General features: G+C 42.6%; 3 protein-coding genes across 9 annotated transcripts in view; 2 read left to right on the top strand and 1 right to left on the bottom strand.

Moving 5' to 3' along the window:
* The window catches only part of ASB7 (ankyrin repeat and SOCS box containing 7), a 33399-nt gene extending 32686 nt beyond the window's left edge, over positions 1-713 (bottom strand). For 3 of the 5 annotated variants that reach the window (XR_010987942.1, XR_010987941.1, XM_068143311.1), the window contains exon 1: positions 524-712. The gene's annotated coding sequence lies outside the window, so the exon portion shown is untranslated. Of the gene's footprint in view, positions 1-523 lie in introns of all 5 variants that reach the window. The other 2 variants (XM_068143310.1, XM_068143309.1) reach the window with 1 other exon arrangement.
* Positions 714-885: 172 nt separating this feature from the next.
* On the top strand, positions 886-13214 carry LINS1 (lines homolog 1). The gene is made up of 8 exons (XM_068143317.1): positions 886-1635; positions 2489-2566; positions 4879-5414; positions 5512-5601; positions 6844-6985; positions 7247-7834; positions 11241-11421; positions 12305-13214. Exons 3-8 carry the CDS (start codon positions 5010-5012, stop codon positions 13197-13199), a joined length of 2301 nt encoding a protein of 766 aa, XP_067999418.1. The 5' UTR covers positions 886-1635; positions 2489-2566; positions 4879-5009; the 3' UTR covers positions 13200-13214.
* A 23-nt stretch (positions 13215-13237) lies between these two features.
* The window catches only part of CERS3 (ceramide synthase 3), a 52787-nt gene continuing 45952 nt past the window's right edge, over positions 13238-20072 (top strand). Inside the window, exons 1-3 of one of the 3 annotated variants that reach the window (XM_068143330.1) lie at positions 13238-13395; positions 13992-14080; positions 16065-16207. In XM_068143330.1, coding sequence (XP_067999431.1) covers positions 16203-16207 — 5 coding nt within the window. In that variant the 5' untranslated portion in view covers positions 13238-13395; positions 13992-14080; positions 16065-16202. Of the gene's footprint in view, positions 13396-13991; positions 14081-14317; positions 14416-16064; positions 16208-20072 lie in introns of those variants that run through there. The other 2 variants (XM_068143335.1, XM_068143336.1) reach the window with 2 other exon arrangements.

Here is a 20072-nt window from a genome sequence, read left to right on the forward strand (position 1 = left end):
GCTGGGAAATTAAAATCACTCCCTTGCAGGAGTTCACGCTTCAGGAACCGTCAGGCGCACACACATACACACACACAAAAAGCCGGCCAAGCCCCGGCGCACAGTTCCAAGGCCCAGCGACGGGGAAGGCGACACACGGCGCCGTCGGGAAACCGGGGGACGCGCTCCGAGGGGCCCGAGGCTCCCCTCCGCCCTCATCGCCCGGGGAGCCCCGCTCGGCAGGCAGACCCGGGAGCGCGACCGCGGGCCCGGCGGCCCGGAGGCCGTCTGCCTGCCTACCCCACGGGGCCCGGGGCTGGGAGCTGAGCACCCCTCCCAAGAAGGGGACGGTAGGAACCCCCTCAGCAGCCGCTGAGGGGGAGCGGGGCGGAGCAGGCCGGCAGCGAGCCCTGCCGGAGGGGCTGTCCGGCAGCGGCGAGAGGAGGCCCCGCAGCGGGCCAGGGGGTCGCGCCTCGCCCCCCCCGCTCCCCGCCCCATGAGGGAGTCTAGGGGCAGAGAGGGCTCAACCGCCCGCCGCCGTTACCTGTCTGCCGCCGGCTGGGGGCGGGACGGGACGTGGGGGGGGCCCGGCGCGCTCCCGTGCGCAGCCGCCCCCCGCGCTGTCGGCGGCGGCGGGGCGGGGGGAGCGGCAGGGCCGGCAGCGGGAGGGGGCCGAGCCGTGTGGGGACACTTTGCACCGAGCCGCCCCCCTCGGCTCGCTCCGGGGGTCAGCGGGCAGGGACTGACCTCGGCTGCCACCAATCCGCTACCGCCGGGCTGGGCCCGCCCCCAACCTCGAGCCGCCGCTAGAGCTGATTGGGTACAGGGCTGACGGCGGCTCCACCTGCGGCTCTGCCCCCTTGCCGTAAAGTCGCGGGGGAGGGGGAGGGCTTTGCGACAGGGGAGGGCAGGAGAAAAAGGTGGCTGCGGCCTTCCGGCGATTTGACTGAAGAGAGTTGGGCCTTACGGCGTCCTGTCTCCCGGGGGCGGGTGAGTCGCGGCGGTTGCCTAGCAGCGGTTGCCTGGTGACGGGGAGGGGCGGAGCCCCGTATGTTCGGTGGTTTGGGGTGACTAAGCGAGGCCCAGGGCTCCCCGGGTGGGGGGCGGGGTCTTGCCCGGGGGGTCGTGAGGCGGTGGGTGCTGGCGGCTGAGGGGCGCGGTCCCGGTGGGTGAAGGAGCAAGGAGCTGCACCGAGGGAGGGCCCTGAGGGGAGCGGCGGCGCGGAAGTCCTCTGCCGGGCCTCAGGCCGGCGAGAAAGGGATTGTGGATGTAGACGGGGCTTTCCGGAGGGGGGTGAGGCGAAGAGGGCCTGCAGCCCCGGAGGGTTGGTCTAGGGCCGCGATTACACTCGCCTGCGCTCTCTCCGTCTAACTGTCAAACCGGAGTGTGGCTTTTAGCGAGGCGTTCCGACCAGTAACCAGTGCTGGCAGTTCTGAAATGCCACTGTGAGCGGGGCACAAAGGGGCCGGTGAGGCCGCATCAGGCGTCTCTAGTCCTGTTTGGTGGCTAACGACGCTCGCAGATGAGGCCTCTGGCCTGCGGAGGATCGCACAGTTCCTTTCAGGGGTTCGTTGCGGCCTCCGGAAGGAGATGGCTGTGTTTTACAAGCCTTTAGCACGTCTCAGCACTGACTGGAAGCCTGCTCTGTGTTGAGAGGTGAGCCCATGAAGCCATTGCAGGTACAAGTAGTCTGAAGTATTTTGTATTTCTTTGCATGGTAAGGAGATCCACAACCTTCAGACTCCTAAGCCATGGACTGCATTTTACCTTATCTGATTTCATGACAATAGGGCTTTTTGTATAGTTTGTTTTCTTCCAGTTGATACTCAGGCAGTTAACATTTAATAGTACCTATTAACAGGGAAAGACTAATTGAGGAACTTGACACAGCTTTTTCTAATCATGTCTCTTCAGTGGTTGCGTGTCATTGTGAGCCATTGGTGTTGCTAAAGAAAGAGTACAGGATGGCATCGACAGCGTCAGTCCAGCCAAATCAATGCTTTCTGTGGCTTTGTGCTAAATTAAGTATCCCAGCTCGTAGAGATATACATATTTTATAACTGATTTAGGATATCTGGGAGGCATTGCAACCACTTAAGCTTCACTTGCTTGGTTTATGATGATCCTTAAAACCTTCCAGGCTTCGGCTGCCATCTGAGTTTTCATCTCCAGGACTTTGTTTCCTTTCCATTAAGTTCCTTCTCATGTTCTATTTGCAGCTTCACGTGACTTTGGCTTTGATTTTTAAAGCCTAAGTAATATGTATAACAGAATACATATTTGATTTCTGTTTTTCTCTTTAGTTATTCTCCCTGTCTGTTGCCTGATCAGTCCCTATATAAGGTTTTTAGAGCTGTTTCCTATCCTATGTGCAGGAGTCTGGCACTGTGAGGCGTTACCTTAATTGGTTTTAGATGCTGCCATGAATATGTCAAATAAATAATACAAGTAAGTGTTGGAGTTTGTCATTTCTTATGTATGAATATGATTGTTTTTCTTTACTCATTAGCTTTGAGCTTTTCACTGTGTTCCCTTACCGTGTCTGAAAGCGATCTAATCATCGCCAGGCATCTTCTCCCTCTTTGAAGTAAGTTTCTTCAACATAAGCCCCCTCACGTTTCATTTCCTTAATGACTTGTACTCGTGAACCCTTGTCACATGCGAGCGAGACATGTCTTAGAGATGTGTTTGTGAAGAGTTCTACAAATCAGTGGTATACTATAAATGTATTATGGTTGGATTAGAGAAATCACTACCAAAAGCCTGTGGCAAAGGTAAAAATCTCATAGCTCCTGTCCTAGAGGGGTTCTAAGCCTCTTCTGCCTTAACAACCTTGCTGCACCGTAAGAATTTGTGCATGAGAGATCTGTTCATTTACCATGTAGGATGATAGTTCAAGTTGATCTTGAACACAGGAGTAAATGTGTTGAGGTAATTTTACTTTATTAGGTATTCATTTAGGAGGAAATAAAACTCAAAGATAGGAACAATAGCTACATAAAATATGCAGAGTGATGTCTGAAAGCATTTTACGAGGTTTCAGGTCATAAATTTTCATCTCAAGTAGAATTCCTCACAGATTCTGCAAAATGAGGAAGGAATTTGTCTGGAGTATCAGATTTACTTCTAACATCTAAAATGTGGACCATGGGAAAGGACAGGGGAAGGGTTCTTAGTTCCATTAGGTGAGGAACATACTGTAACAGTTTGGAGGTCTCAGGTCAGCCAGCACTGAACACATCTTTAAAAATACCACACCAGAATGAACTGTACATCATTCCCTGCAGGCAACTTCTTATTCAAAAGAGAATCAAAACCCAGAAAAGGAAATACTGCCTGGTGGTGGGAGAAGTGAGGAGTCTGGGTAGCATATTTTGGTCAGCCCCTAATCCTCTGTGCCTTGAGGAAGCCATTTTGTTTATGCACACTTCAGGTGCAGTTCAAGTGTGAAAACGAAGGTGTCATTGATCGTGTTTTTGGACTTTGTGAAGATCAGAAACTAAACCAAAGATGCCTCGTATACTGAATGTTATGTTGGTTTGTAATATTCTAAAAGCATGCTAGAAAGCAAGTGTGATGATAAATGTAGATGTCACTGATATGTAGATGGGAAGAATTTCTCACCCGTTGGAGGATTGAGTTGTTTTCTGCCACTGGTAAGAAAGGAGAAATGTGACATTTAAATAAAGCCCCACTGCGGGCAGATGGCTTCAGGAGTCCACCTGGAAGTCTACCTGGTTGATTCTGTCAGACTTAAATTTGAGGATCCAAAAGCCCTGCAAAAAGAAAATGCCTATAAAGCCCTACTCCTAACTTCACAGTTGATAAAGGTAATGAGTTTGTTGTTTTTTTAATGAAAGGAGTTCTGGTTGGAGAACATGTTACAACTGCTGCAAAGGGCAGGCGTCACAGACTGGTGTCACTGTTACTATGGAAAGAACCAGCCCTGCTGTTCTTAAGGGTATCCGTTTTGTTTTCAGGGCAGATAAGTATCTATCTAGTGCCAGCCAGTCCTTAGAAAATTGTGGGCGCTTCAGTGCTCACACTCTGAAGAGAGATTTGAATTCTTAGTAGCTCTTTTTAAGCTGTAGAGGATGTTCCAGTGTCGTGGTTGAAAGATACATTCCATGGAGATGGTGAGAAAGATGTTTTTTAAATAGTTTTCCTGCATATTTGCCCCTAATAAGCTTTACATTCTTTTAAGTACTCTTTAATTTTAAACTTCTCAGTCTTTGGGCCCTTGGGACCAGCCCTAAGGCATTTCTGGTCCTTTGTGTTATCCCAAAACCTGTTTTGCGTTTCAAGAGTAGGTGTTCAGAGTTCTGCACATGTAGACCTAAAGGAATTTATTGGTTCTCCTTACTACAGCAGAGCTCAGTTCTCCCCTCCGTGTATTCACACTACTCACACCTTAAGCCTACGTGCAGCAGAAGACAAGACTTGGCCTTGGGTTTCCTTTTGTTTGTTTGCTTTTAGAGGTGTTGCCATATCCAGCCTTAGTGAAGCAATAAACATTGCCAGTTGAGGTGAAAGCTTGCAGCTGAAGCTTTGTGCCTGTTCTTGGAGGAATCTGTCATGAAATGAAGTTTTAGTGGTTTCAGCAGTGTAGGGATAGGTTTGATGTGAGTTCTCATATCTTTCAGAAGTAGTCCCTAGTAATAGTCATCGTTGGTGTTGTTGCAGCAAATGAGTGTTGGTGTGAACAGTGTAATGTTGGAGCTGTAAAGTTCTTCAGAGCTTGGTAATTATTACATCATTTTAATGTCTCACTGGGGCAGTGAATTTTTATTTTCAAAACAAGTTTCATAATGATAATATTAACTCTAAAAATGTCTGATGTTCTTTTGCATCTTTCCAGTAATCTGTTAAGTCCAGTAACAGCAAATTGTTTATTTCTAGGTAACTGAGAAATGTGTGACAGTGCTTCTGTTTCTCTTGCTGGGTAAGAACAACTTGGAAGCTGCTTTGCAGTGACCGTGCATAACCAGTGAAGACATACAGCGTCTGCTGGAGCATTGAACGTTCTCATAATGAAGATCCCTCTTCTGCAGCAGATGTATAAAGATGTACTGGTAGGCATTCCACTGGCACAGGAAAGCCATCATTACTCCTCCTTACTTGATCTGTGTGTTGAGCAGCCACCAGAAAGAGGTGAATCATGTGATTGGATGCATCTGCCATCTAGTAATGGTGGTATTAGGAGCCATCAGGACACCGGTACGTCAGAGGTGGTTGTCCCTACGACAGACGATATATCAAACAGCTTTGCAAACATGAACTCGTTCTGTCAGCGAGAAGTGATGCTTCTTCAGTTAACCTTGTTCAAGACAATGGTTGCTAGAGCAGAGTCCCAGGAAACTGAATTCAGTGTGAGACAGAAGTACTGTGAAATCTTAGTCCTTCTTCTGAAGGGGGCGAGAATTGACTCTAAATTGGTAAGCTTTTATTAGCTTTTGAAAGATTTTTGTGAAAGGAGGATACAAAAAGGGAACATGCCTTAGGTACTTTTTCTTTCTTTCTATACATCTGCAGGTTTGTCTGCTAGGTAGTCATGATCAGCTGTTGTCTCACATGGCTTCAAAATGTTTAGCATCTCTCATATATTTCCAGCTGAAGAAAGAGGTGGGTATGGCATTACTTCACAGCTTAAAGCAATAACTTGGTCAATATGTGCTTTCAAGTAGTGTTTGATTCCAGAGCCAAGTTTCTATGGTGCCTGTATGGCACTAAAGCAGTCACTATATGAGTACAGTGAACTCTATCAGTACTTTTAAAGAAGCTTCTTTCATGACCAGACCACGGAACAATATCAGCTCTGCTTCTTTCCTCCATCTCCTGCCTGCACGTTTGCTCAAGTCCAGCTTTCTGAGAGGCACATCCACAGTCCCCTGATGTGCACAGACTGCTAGTGCCCCCAAAATACCACACAGTTCTGTTGAACCATCTTTAGCTCCAGTATCAGGAACAATATGAAGGGTACCCAAGGTAACACTCTGATAGTTCTGCCATAAAGAGTGTCTTAAGAGCTTTGGGTTGTAAGTGATGGATAGGAAAGAGATGTAATAAATATTCCAAGAGAGTATTTGAAGTGTTTTAGCAGAGATGTGAAGCATAAAAAGGGAGATCAGATGCATAATAGAAGGTTGTAATGAGAAGTGGAATTTCTTCATATATAAAATTCTGCAATTTTCTGAAGCTGTTTCAAGGTAAAATATGCCTAGGTAACAAGAAATCACAGTATCACAGTATCACCAAGGTTGGAAGAGGCCTCCAGGATCATCGAGTCCAGCATGTAATACTCTCTTTAATACTCTCTTTAAGCTTGCAATATAGGTATTTAAAAAATGGCCTATAAATATTTTTTCAGTTATGTGATATCTGTTAGGGGATGTAGCAGGTGGTAGTAACCTACCAGAAGTTAACCAAATGCTTTGCTGGGTTTCTTGTTGTGAGTATTTCCATTACTTGAGGGTTTTTTTACTTGCTATTTATTTAGTGAATGAGTATCCTAGCTTCCATTGTAGCATCTCTGGAGGTAGATTTGCCTTGGAAATATGTTTTTAATGTTTCTTGCCAAGTGTTCTCTGTCTGGGAATTACAGATTCAGATGTGGTCAGTCTCCAGTGTGGTCTGATTTGGGGAAGGTCACACAGCATCGGGAGTTTCCCTTTCTGGATGACACCGATATCTCCTATAGCATGCATGTGTGACTTCACATTTGAAAAGCACTGGACAGACACTGTATTTGCTTTTTATGCCTACATTTGAATCTTTTTAGGTACAGTTTTTAACCATTGTATTACAATTTAATTTGCACAGCAACTGCATAAATAAGTGATTGGCTTTTGAATATGTTTCTTTTAGAACACAATAAATGTCACCTGGCTCACCTTCAGCTTGCAGACTCTGTCAGGGTTCCCTATGAATACCCAAGTAGCAGAATGTCTGTGGATTCTTGCAGCTGTTACCAACAGTGTGCTGAAAGATGAGATTTTACTCAAAGCAGGTACGATGGGAGTTTGCTGATTTTATCGATGCAGGAGTGCCCACTAGGGGGGGGAATGTTACTGGTAAATCTCTGGAGCAGCGTCTCTGAAGAATGCCTTTTCTTCCTCACAAAAAGGTGATAGAGTACTATAAAAAGATAGTGGTTTAAACATGCTTAAAACCTGAAGAATTAAATAGCCACAGTCACCTGGTTTCTGCTTATTTGATGATTTAGCTGATTGTGTTACACTCTAACTAACATTCTTTTTTGTTGCTGTAGGTGTTCTGAAGAAGCTGTTGGCTCCTCTTGATGCTGTGCTTGAAGGATTTTATCACTCCATTCTCTTCCATCATTTTGACAGTCACCAATATACTTCTCCTTATTCTGAAGCTGCAAACAGTTTGTTCAGTTTTATAGATCTGCTTGAAGCACTTTTGGCTTCCAGAAATGAATTAGAACTGTTCAGATGCCAGAGAGTATTGTTTTTGAAAGTTTCTCATGTCCTGAACCTCATTAGCTCATCAATTCACTATTTAATCAAGAAGAAGTTCATTATGCTCCTTAAAAAATGTGTCCTTTACAAGTCTAGAGAAGATGCTACAAGTGGATCACTGTTCTCACAAACTCCATCACTAGATGAAGATATGTTTGCTCTGAGTAGTGCTGTTCTGCAGGTTGTGGATTTGACTTGGCTTAATGGGGTCCCACTGAGGGAAAAGGCCAGCTACTTTGGAAGCAGTGATCCTGCTCCTGGAGATGATCCTCAGGGTGATTCTGACCAAACTGTTCTCAGAGCCTTAAGTTTGGTTGTGCTTAAAGCGCTGGAATTCAAGTTTCAGAACTCTGCTACAGAAGCTGAAGTCAAAGGTAATAGTCTCTTAGCTTTGTTCATTAATAACTAAGAATTTTAAAGCTTTCACACTGTCCTCACAACTGATTAAGACCATGAATGGAATTCAGCTGAATTTTAGGGTTGGTGGGATGGAGGAAAGAGAAGACCCACCCAGAAAACCTGCTGTCACTCTGTCCTGCCTAATTAGTTGTTTCTTTGCATTCCTTAGCCCTGCAACATGAGGAGCTTGAAACAGCTGGATTTGGGACTGAAAACTTTTCCTGTTAGGAACAGATGTTAATATTTAAATAGTTGAGCCAGCTTAGGAGCACCAGGCTTTTCTCCAGTTGGAAAAGAGAGCCCACAGCACTGTATTGGTTTGAGCTGACTGGCCCCACTAGGAGAGATGAGGGATGGGGGGACAGGGCTGGATAATTCTGAATGGCAGGGTGCATGGGAGAATATGGGTGCTTAGGCCTGTGGTCACCTTCAGTGTTTCAAAATTTCACCCCTGAGCAAGTGCAAAAGCCTGATAAGATGGCAAAATACCTAGAAAGTGGATGTTGTCAGCCCAGAAATTCCTGAGAGATACGAATCACTGCTCAAAAAATTTAATAGGGCAAAACCAGCAGTGGTAGGAAAGGTAAAAGTAATGAGTCTGTAAAGTGAGAGACAGGGAAGTTGTGGAACTTGGTAGAGTGTAGTGGTTGTGGTCTTCATCCTGGTTTCTATGTCTAGTCCTTGAATTAATAGGTATGAGGCATACTTTTCATACCTGCTTATTTAAGTGTATTTGTTCTCCTGAAGAGATGAATTAGATGAGCAGGAGAGCAGATCTGGCTCTTGTGCTGGGGCAATGCCAGGAGGCAAGCAGTGGGATGGCAAGGGAATGCTGTGTAACTTGTGTGCCTGATGGGGGAGGACATCTCACTGCATCACACGGGGAGCCAATTTGTAGTCTTCTGTGCTAGAGTGAAGTGGTGGGGTGAGGCTTTTTGCCTGAGAGGCACTTCTGGAGTTCCATCTTCCTATTTCCCTTCTACCTCTGAGAGGCACATGATGGGCAGCATCTGATTGCTGTCCCTGGGTATAATTTTTCCCTTCATGTCACAAATGGAAAGGCAATTCTGAAGGAGTTTCTGGTCAAGTACAAGTGGCAATGGGTGTTCCTTGCTGTCAGCCAACTGATGATGTGGCAATAAATAAAAAAGAATTTGTTTCTTTTGAAACAATGTTTTGAATATATTGAGAGGCTTTAATACCAGATCCAGATGCAAATGTTAGTTTGTTTATATTTCCACATTAGGTAGCAAGCATAAAATCAATTTCTGATTTATCTGAGTGTGCAAAAGAGCTGCAGGCCTCTACGAAACAGCTTCTGACACCACTTCTGCATTTTGGGAGATGTTCTGTTTGTGATGTCAGTTGCACTCTTGGAGGTTTATTAAGGATTTGCAGAGAATGTTACTTACAGATCCCCTCTTTGAAAAATGTATGGAGACTGAGTCTGGCCAAGAACAAGTGAATTGAAAAAAGCAGGTTAAGTTTATTTTAGACATCTCTGAAAATTCTTCCTTAAAGAGAAAAAAAAGAAATCCTCTTTTCTTTTCCACATTTATGACACAAAAATGGGTTCTTTAATTAGATTCAAATACCCCAACTGTCAAGGGGAATTTCGTGTTGCAAGGAACGGTACTTCCCCTTTAGTAACACTAACTGAAGTGGTTCAAAGAAGCACCAAAACGCTTTAATATGCTAACTTGCCTTCCGGGGAGCTTCCTGAGCTGATCTTTTGTTTTTTTTTAAATGAACATGAATTACAGGGGCTTAACTTTAATTCATTTCAGTCCTGAGAGTAATTTCCAGATAGCTTTGATTTATAGGGAAGAATTTCAATCTGAAGAGTAAGTATTAATAACAAAGATAATTTGCTGTTCTTACTACTTGCAAAAAGGAAAAGCAAATCTGAAATACTGAGGAAAACCACATGATGAGGTGGTAAGTAAAACTGATTCTCAAGTTGCAAGAAATTTTTCAACAGCAGCAGTCATATATTTTCATATGTAGATTATATATTTTTATATATAAATATCTCATATATGTATCATTTTTATATATCTGTTTAAATGATGCAGCTGAGCTCTTCAAGCCATGGTACACTTCCAGCAGCATTAAGAGTTCTTACAGAGTACCTTTGGCTCAGCTGAAGATGGATGTCACTGTATTTATTTTTTTCTTATTCTTTTTTCGTCTGTTTTCTAAACACTGAATATATGCTGTGTTGCATGAGTGACTGGTGCCTACTGCTTGCAGCCTGGGTACATCAGTAGTTTTGAAGAAGTAAGTTTATTGAACTAAGGGAGTCTGTCATAGGAATGCAAAGTTACTTTTATGAGTAATCTACTGCACTAAAAAGGCATCAAATGTAAGGTGGTTTTCCCTTCCAAGGGTGCAGTGTCTAGAGGGAGGGGAATAAACATTTGCAGAGAGGAATAAAGACTTGCATTGGTCCTTCAGCAAGGATTTTAGACCTTGAAATGTGCTTGAAAACAAACATCATCCATGAAGAGTTTGTTTTATAAAGAATATGGCTATACTGCAAGCTCCATACTTTGTTTTGCTGTAGAAATGACAGTTCATTCCCATCCCTTATACATCACCAGTTAATTTCTACACTGAATCACACTGGGGGAGGTTGCTTCAGTCCTATCAAAGCATCGCAGTCATGTTGTTACTTCATATGGAAGAACAACCTGAGATGAAATCTCAGCAGAGTGCTCACTTGTGGCATCTGTGGCATTGCCTTGACTGCAATTCAGCTTTCAGCAGTGTGTGATGTACCAAGGAAGCCACCTAATTGGGGAGCTAAAGGAGAATGTAAACCCCAGTTGTGCTGATACAGCCACTTTTTGGTAGGTTTGCTGATCTGTGAAAGTTTGTGGAGGTGTGACCTTGTTCGTCAAATATTCAAGTTTAGGTTGTACCCAAACCCCTCCAGGTCACCTGCAATTATTCTTCCTTGAACTCCAAGGAAATGAAGAATTCTGTTTGATAAATTGTCCTTAAGTTTAACTGTCTTGGGTGGAAGGGGGCGATACCCACTGAGTGAACCAATCTTGTGCAGGTTACTTGTATATGTTGCCATCAGCATCTAATTGTGATCACAAATTCTAGTATTTGAGTAGCCATTCACATTGAATTTGAGGTTAGAAAACTGCTTAAGTTTTTTGCTAGATATTCCTTGATTTCTTTGGTACCGAGAAGCAAGAGCTAGCCTATAAAATCTGTTGCTGTATGGTTGAGCTACAAAGGGACAAATGCATTCATGAGCTGTTTAGCACTGTTAATTAAAAACAAAAAAAGTTTGTTGTTTTAGTAACAGAAGTACAGCAAGATTCATGGATTTTTGTTTTGTTTTGTTTTGTTTTTTCCTTTCTTCAGGAGACTTTCAGAGTTCCATGTCCCAGCTGTTGGTGTTCTGGAGGAGTCACTTGAAGTCTTCCCCGCAGTCTCACCCAGTTGTACATCAGTGCGAATGGCTCTCCTTGATTTTCCTAGAGCAAGATGATGATATGTGGGAAGCTGCTAAAGCTTTATTACTCATTTATTTAAAATTTGATAGGTTAGTGCACCTTTTAGTTGAAAGAACTATAAGAATTGCAATTTAATGAGGTTATTGTGATGCACATAGCATTTCTATTGATTACTTGGGTATAAAGTTTCAGGACAAATGCTGATAAATTAAGTGGGGTTTTTTGATTGAAATGAGGGAGTTGTGCAATAGTTTCCTATTAAATACTTAATTGTTCTGAATTAGAGGATGTGAAGAGTTCACAAACTAAAATAGTGGTTAAAAGGCAAGCTAAAAGCAAGACTTCTTTCAACACCGGGAGCCTGACAAGAATGTGGTATTATAATTAAACTCCAAGAATTCAGGGACTTCTGGCAAAGTAGCCCTCAGAGACTGTAATTCTCACTAGTTGATAAAAACTTCTGTTGCTAACAACTGCAATGTATGCTTCAGTCAATTGTCCTGGACTGTTGCTGTTTTGTTTAAATTACCACATAAGATATTATCCTAGCTAGAAAGGTTCCTCAGGCTTCAAATGTTGATACTGCAAGTAGTATCTTGGATACAATTCTGCTGAGACACCTAAACACGAGTAGACTGCTCTTTTTCAGTGTGCTTAGTGTCCTGAAAGTTGATCTCTGTTGAGGTTTACAAAAATACTAAAACAACAGTTTGTGTTTTGAGTGACTTTGTTTATTCCAGAACGTTTCCAAAGGAGGAGTGCAGTTCAAGGAATGTTTAAAGTGCTTTGGCTTCCTAACCTGTCCAGTCTTCTAGCCTCACCTGCCTTCATTCTTTGTCATTCTAACACAAAAAGTTCTTTTGTGGTTTTTCCTTTTTGACAAAACAGAAGAGCAGGACCAGCGTGTCCTGAGCAGACCTGGCTTTAGAAAGCCTGTGAGCTTCCACTGAGTTCAGTCTGTTCACTTTGCAGGTTACTGCGTGATGCTGCTGAGAGCTTAAGCCAAAAAGAGGAGGGAACCTGGAACTTCCTTACCCATGCAAGTGGATTTAATCCTCACTGCATCTTCTTGTTTGTTCTAGAAAAAATTGCCTTTGATTCCACAGTCCTCCTAGATTTTTTGATTTCATCAGAGACTTGCTTTCTGGAGTACTTGGTGAGGTACTTAAAGCTTCTTAAAGAAGACTGGCATCAGTTTGTAGAGGCATGCAGCCATTTTGATATCAAGCACCACACTTTCCAATCAGTTTCTTCTTCTGTCGAGACACCTCGTGGAGAAAAGCAAAGCTGTGTGAATGATGAGAGCTTGCAAAATGCTTGTGAACTGCGACCACAAACTCTGAGATCTTTGGCTGCTTCTCATAGTGGCTTAGTGTTTACAACAGAGCAAGGTGATAATGAAGTTGCTGAGTCTAACCAGTCTAACTCATTGATATACAGTGATAGTACATCTCTGCTGGGTTCTCTTCAAAGCCTTGTTAATTATGACAGCTCAGAAGATTCAGAATTAGAATCAGATGGGAAAGAGTGTTTGGTAAACACAAAGCAGGTGCCTTCAAATAATAAGGACAAGATAGGGGAAACTGGTTGCAACTACACGGATGATAAACAGAATACACTCGGGTCTGAAGTGTTGCCTTTGAAACCAAAGGAATCTAATACCTCATCCTGTTGGACTTGTATGGTGTCTTCAGATAACATCATTTCCCTGAGAGTAATGCTTTACCAGTCAACAAAATGTCTGGAAGAACTGCAAAAAGCTATTTCTAGGTTGCAGAGAAGAAATCTTTTCCCATATAATCCATCTGCATTGTTAAAACTATTGAGCCACGTTGAGAAGCTCAGCAAGAATGTGAATCCACAATGAGCCAAAGAAGTGTTGTAGTGATTTTTTTAACTTCTTCATTTCCATGAGTTTAATGACTTCTAAAGCTTGTGCCTCTTGCACCTGTTGGCATATTTAACCTGAAACAGGATAAACACGCTTTCGGTTGACACCTTACAAATCTGCAGTTGCATTCAGTGCGATGATCCATGACCTCAGGGTTCTAGGCTTATTCATGGTATGTATATCAGGGTACAATACATAAGGATTAACTGTTAGGTATCTGAAATTTGATAACAAATGACTAAGTGAAAGCATATCAACAGGACGTGATACTTAAAGTATTAGCAATTATACCTAACATATAAGGTCATTGCCAGATTGGTAGTGTTTTATGGACTACAGTGCAGTGTTAATGCAACACCTGACTGCTTAGAAGTTGAGCTAAATAAAGTGTTTTAACGGGGGACAGTTTTGGTCTTTATACTGTGCGTACTGCATAAGAACTTTGCTCTGAGTGGGCATTCAGACGTGCCACCACAATTGCAATAGTCCATGCCGCACTTTTCTTTGCCCAGAGTGCTCAACTGATGTCTGGGATGTTTTGGGGTTTTTGCTTGTTGTTTTGAGGTTTTATTTGCTGGTGTTGGTTGGTTGGGTTTTTTCTGGTGTTGGTGGGGTTTGTTTATTTTTTTAGCTTTTACTGTTTACCTGATTTAATTAGCAGTGTTAAAATTTCACTGAGAATTTAGTTTAGTTTTTCTTAATACTATATGATATGTTCCCTCAGTTAAAAGGAAAGGTCTGACTAATGCATATATTGCCTATTTATAGAACAACTTAATGGAGCATTGCATCCAAAATCAAGCTTAGGCAATCCAGAAATGAAACTCCAGCAGAATTCCTTCCGTCCATTATTTTAAGTAAGTATAGACTATATAACTAGAATTTAAGTGTCTGCAGTGCAGTGAGATGGGTGTTGGATTTAAACTCCTGTACTTAACACCTTTTATTAGATCTAATTTGAATAACCTGAAAAGTAAGTGTCACTTTGCCTGGGGAGAGTTAGTCCAGAACAGGATCCAAACCAGTGCGTGCACTTAGCAGGAAGCCACCTAATGTTGGTATGCTTAAGGTGCAGCTTGTAATGATCCTGCATGGGTTAGGCAGTGGGGAAGTACTGATGTCAGGGACTACTCTCGAAGTCTCAGACCTGGTCAGAACTGTAAGAAGCAGTTTTTAGATTAATCTCTTAAAGGTAAGTCCTCTCATCTGATTGAAAACCAAGTGAGTTCTATCTCCCTTTTAAATAGCTGTTTTGTGTTAAATTAAAATAGATACTGAGCTGAGACGAAGAGTCTTTGGAGCAGGTAACTCTGACCCCTAAGTCTCTGTGGCCATCTTCTAGATTAGTCCTGATCTTAGAACTGGCAAATCAGAACAATTGGGAGAGGGAGAAAACCAGATGAAGCTTATGGAATAATTTAGCTGGAAATTACAGTGCTCTTCAGAGGCACTTGAGCAGTGTGAATTCTCAGGCAGGGCAGTTTGAGCCTCAGTCTTACATTTTCAGGATGACTGCAGGAAAAAGTGCCCTCCTGCACTGGCATATAGGAGATGAGAATATTCTGTGTTCTCTGTGCTCTGGTGCCTTCCTGAAGGAACTTCTGTGCACAGGAATGGGTGAGAATGTCAATGAGTGGGAAATTTTCCATTTGTGCCTATAATTACTTTAGTTAGAACCTGAACCATTGTTGTCCAGGGCAGAAGAATGCCTGGTTTCTCTTTATGGTTTGAACTTGGTTATGCTCTGGATGCTGAGTTGCACTTTTCTGTCAGGACAAAAATGCCTCTGGGCATGTTCAAAGGTACAACTCTAGACAACCTGGGAACTTTTCATTTCAAACTAGAAAAGTGCCTTTGGCAAGGCAGTCGAGCAAGAATTTCTCAAGATCAGGATTTTAAGGGTGGGTAGGTACTTTTATTTCAGTGAAATCCTTTCCACTATCGTTTTCTAATCTAGCTTTTGCTAGATTTTTAACTGAACAACTGTGTTGTTTTCACTGAATATGGCATTATTCAGCATTTCTTGGTTTGTGCTAATTGTAACAGTACTCTCATACACTGATAAGCAGGGTGGGAAGGGTAGAGTGGGAGATAATTTGAGGATTTTAAGTGCTAGTCTTCTTGCCAGTGATTACTACAACTATAAAACCTTTTACAAAATAAAGGTTTAGCCATCTCAGAACATCCTGTAGAATCCAGCACATCTTTTGATCTTTGATTACAACAAATCCAGCTGCAATCTCACTGTATCTAATTCTTCCAGGCATGAGGCTGATTTGTGCCCAGGTGGTTGTTAGTTGTGATTATTCCCACATTTCACTTCTCAGCCATTGTTTCAATTCCCAGAATGTTTTAGTGGTATAAATGGGTAAATGTGGCTTGTATCTGGCAGCTGGACACCTTCATGTGTTGGTAGTTCACCATTTATGAACTGTGGGACCTGAGATGGAGTAAAACTGTCATGACTCAACTCCTTTTATTGTACAGAGTGTGTGTGGGCAGGGTTGGTAGCTCTATGGTTACATTCAACAAGTCTAGCAAAAAGAAAACACTTTGCAAAAGAATTTGCATCCTAATCCATTGGTGAATGTGGAAGATGGGATGGGTGGGGTTGGTTTGTTGTTTGGGTTTGGTTTTAAAGGTTTATTTGGCTTGAATCTTTAGTATCAGAAATTTGTAGGAAGAGCTGTTATGTCAGTGAGCAGAGCAAATGAACTCAGCTACGGAAGCTCTTCCCAATATTAAATTAGACTGTAGGAAGTGAGTTGGTTACTGCTAGGAGATTGAGACACCTTACCTTTGAGTATTGATACCTAAGACTTTTCTTGCGTTACTCCAAAGCAAGACTCAGAAGAAATTGGGTGACCTGTCTGGAGACAGTTTTCTATCTGAGAACTTACCCTGAAGTGTCTACAGTCTCCCTTTATGCCTGTGTGATTGCTCTGAGGAGTCAACATCAATAGAATAAATTACACTTTCATGAGGTAAGCAGTTAGCACCAGAGAATGTACTCTTAAAGAGGAATGTTTTTGAACCTGAGTATTTGTAGAGCTTGACTGCCATTACAGCTGAATCCAGGTGGTTCCCTACTTGTGGTTCTTCAAATGGGATTTACCCCAGTATATTTATGGCTGCTTTCCATTCTAGTTTTAAGACTTGTAATGCGAGTTTTCATCCTGTAACACGAGAATGAAAAACAGCCCTGAGAGCTGCTGCATTTCCAACACTCCTATGAAGCTGGGAAGAAGGTGCCTTGTCTTCTTGGGTTTTCCCCTGATGTGCTTCTGCAGGGTAGGCATTGTTTGTACTTTTTCCAGCATCAGTCTGGGATGGAGCCTGAAGTTAGCATCAAGTATCACAGACTTTGTGGGTAGGAGTGAAAAGTCAGTGGCCATTACTTCTGTGTATTTTCCCTTAAAGAGATGTCCAAAGGAAATTTGTAAATCCTTGTTGTATTTTGTCTGACTTTCAGGCTTCCTGGCTCACTCTGAAATCTTGGTAGAAGCCAATTTATGTGTCAGCATGGATGAGAGGCAGCCTTTTACTATCCCTTGCTCAACAGCAGGCATGGACCTGGATTTGGTTGAGAATCATCTCAGGGATTTAAGCTTTTCCAAGTCATTGTCTTTTAAATGCTGTGCAAGTGAGTTTATTGCTGGTAACTGTCAGAGACACTTGTTAACAGACAGGCTGGCTTGCTGCTGGTTTACTTTTTGCAAGCAAGGAAGGAACACAACACACATTTTGTGTTAAAAAAGTTTGCCTGGTCAATTAAAACACCCTTAGGTATTTCTGGTTCCTACTTCCCTGTGCTGCAAAAGAGCACTTCCAATAGGGAATTGTTAAAAATTGTGAAATGTTTAAGAAAGTAGCACACACAAACTCAGGGTGCTGGCTGCCCTACAAGGTGGTAGGGAAGGTTGGTTTGTGTACATCCCTGAAGCCCTGTCAGGAGTTCCAGATGCTGATGGTAGCTGTCCAAGATTCTGCCCCATCTCATCCTGGTGCTAGAGAGTTGAAACCTGAAAGATTTTTCCCTGGAGTTCCAAAGACTTTCCAAATGTCCATAGCTAGGTTGAAAGAAGTAATAGTTGCATAAAAAACAAGGGATAAGATTGTGAAGCTTATTTTGCAAGTCAGCATGTACTGATTAAGGAAAAAAGATTTGTTGTCAAGTGACAAAGTCCTGTGTGCCTATTCCTGCGTTCACAGCGTTGAGTCTTTGCTTGCTGGCTTTCTCTTAAAAGTGTGATGATCTGGAGCTTGTCAGCTCACAGAGTCACTTTGTAACTGTAGACCTTTTACAGCTATTTTGTGTAGGAATTGAACTGAAACAAAAAAATTAATGCTTCCTGGAAATTTAACTCCACTTGGCTTCCTTCAGTCTATATTCCTCGAGGCAATGGTGTATGAAATGGGGTCCCCTTTCTGCCGATGTCAGAATTGGGCAAAGATCCATTATGTGGCAAATGCAAAGCTGAAACTGTTTTATTGTACTTACTTATCTTGGCAAGGGAGAATCTCCTGCTTGGTATCTTCAACAGAATGTTGGTGCCTCTAAAGGAGCACTTCTTCCCTGAGATAAATGTTGCCCAGTATGATGCCAGTATTTGCTGTAATCTTCAATTAGTTGCTGATGCAGAGAAGGGAACTGCTGGCTGTGAAGCATCAGAGGGATTGCAGATGGATAAAGATTGATGCTCTGAGTCTTCCAGTAATGTAATCAAACAACATTTGCAGCGTTATCCTGTGTGCAAATGTTACACATCCTGGTGGTTGATTTTCATATGGTTGGCCAAGCAGTGCTTCCAGCTCCAGGGATCAACGGGACAGCTTTTTCATCCTATATTATTGGAACTGTTGAAAATGGATTTAAAAAACTCTGAAAGAGTTGGCTGGACTAATTGTTAAATCCCTGGTGTTGAAGCCAGGAGGCTTTGTGTAGCGGTCTCCTGCATCATCCCCCCACGCTCAGCACTGGTGAGGCCACACCTGGAGTGTTGTGCTCAGTTATTTGAGTACATTAGCAGTGCTGTATTTGGAGGGAAAGATTTGTGAGTAGCACACGTTTTAACACACTGCTTACTATAACTGTGAGCAGTTACTCTTTTGCAAATGTATTAGAACGTACTTTGTGGAAGTGTGGATGTGCAGTTGGATTGGAATTGCTCTGGTGTAGCTGGTTATTAGGTGAATTTGACAAGCACTGACCAGTTGATGCTAAGGAGAAAAAGAAATTAATTGATAATCTTCTCACCAAGGATGTTTTAAAGACAAAACAGACTCGGCTTGCACATGAAGAATGCTGACTAAACTGCAGCCAGATTCATTCTTCACTAGATCCACACACATCTCCGTGCCTCTAGATACAAGAGCATTCTTAACTGCTGTTCTGAAGGCTTATTGATACTCATGTTCTGCAGGTAAATGAAAGGCAGCCAGGAGTTGATGACTACTTGAAAGAGATAATGTAATTGTGGTGTTTGTATCACTCAGTTGCTACATGTGCCAGAGAAATTGATTAAAAAGCAGTCCCCAGCTGATGGAAAGGTCTCTTCCTAAGGCTTATTTGAAGCCTACTAATAGTCCTGTTGTTTGCATTTTAGTGAAGTGAGGTGGTTGGGTCAGCAGTGGAGTTAGTGTTCCTTCACTTCTCTCCACTGTTTTTATCTGTCTGGTGTTATTGCTGACATGCCCTGTTTATCCAGTTGTCGTTTTCCTTCATGTTATTGCTTCTCAGAGTATTGAATTTTCTAATTCTTATTAAAATTTCCAGGAACCAAGTTCTGAAACAATTTTAAAAGACAAATATTCTGAAGATTTCAGCCTGTGTGTTCAAATTGTGTGTGTTCCTGATGCAGTCCTGCGAAGGCATTCGTGTACAAGTGTTTATTGCCTTAATGCTTGCTTTGTTCAAAATCAGGTGTCTAGTTTTCAATTATGACAGAATGTATGATTAATTAATTACAAATTACCCTCTCCTTATTTAAAAACCTGTACAGACTATGAATCAGAGCATACTTCTTAGTAGGAAAGGTCCTGAGGAGAAAGCTTTCTGAGCTTTCATCTGGTTGATGTAAGGGAAGGTTGGTGTATTAGGAGAAGATAGGAATTAATGTGAAGAGGAACTTAGCTTTTAAAATACTGATTGCAAGATTATGAGTTGGGATACTGATATCCTTGAACATGTGACTTGGAGTGATTAATTTTTAGTTATTTGTTGATTTTTAAGGAGCAGAAAGTGTAGGAGTATCAAGGATTGTAACCTTAGTCTTGAAGGAATGCCAGACTGCAAGCAGACAGGTTTCACTAGAGGTGAAAAGTGAATTCACAGTCCAAATAATAATCATAGTTATTATATTAAACTGATTCTCACTTTGTGTATACATATGTCTGCCATTGAGATAATCAGTTAACAAGAATCATAGAGTGGCTTAGGGACCTTACAGACCATCTATTCCATCCAACCTCCATGCCATGGACAGAGACACCTCTCAACTAGACTTGGCTGCTCAAGGCCTCGTCTAGCCTGACCTTGAACACCCCCACAGGGGAGACATCCACAGCCTCCCTGAGCAGCCTGTTCCAGAGTCCCACCACCCTCCTACTGAAGAACTTCTTTCTAAGATCCAGTCTAAGCCTACTCTCTCTCAGCTGTAGACTGGATCTTGGGCACTAAGATTAGTACTTAGGTTCTAATAGGCAATACATATAGAACTCCTCTGTTGGCTCCCAGAGGAATCTGAATTTTTTTCTGTAAAGCAAAACAAAAGAAATCCTTCAGTTTTGAAGGGGTTTGGGTTTGTTTTGGCTTTCTTTTCTTCCTTCAGCAGGTACCATCATACACAA

The sequence above is a fragment of the Melanerpes formicivorus genome, unplaced genomic scaffold, assembly GCF_026170545.1.
Source record: "Melanerpes formicivorus ecotype bairdi unplaced genomic scaffold, bMelFor1.0.p_v2 SCAF_10, whole genome shotgun sequence".
NCBI classification, from domain to species: Eukaryota; Metazoa; Chordata; class Aves; order Piciformes; family Picidae; genus Melanerpes; species Melanerpes formicivorus.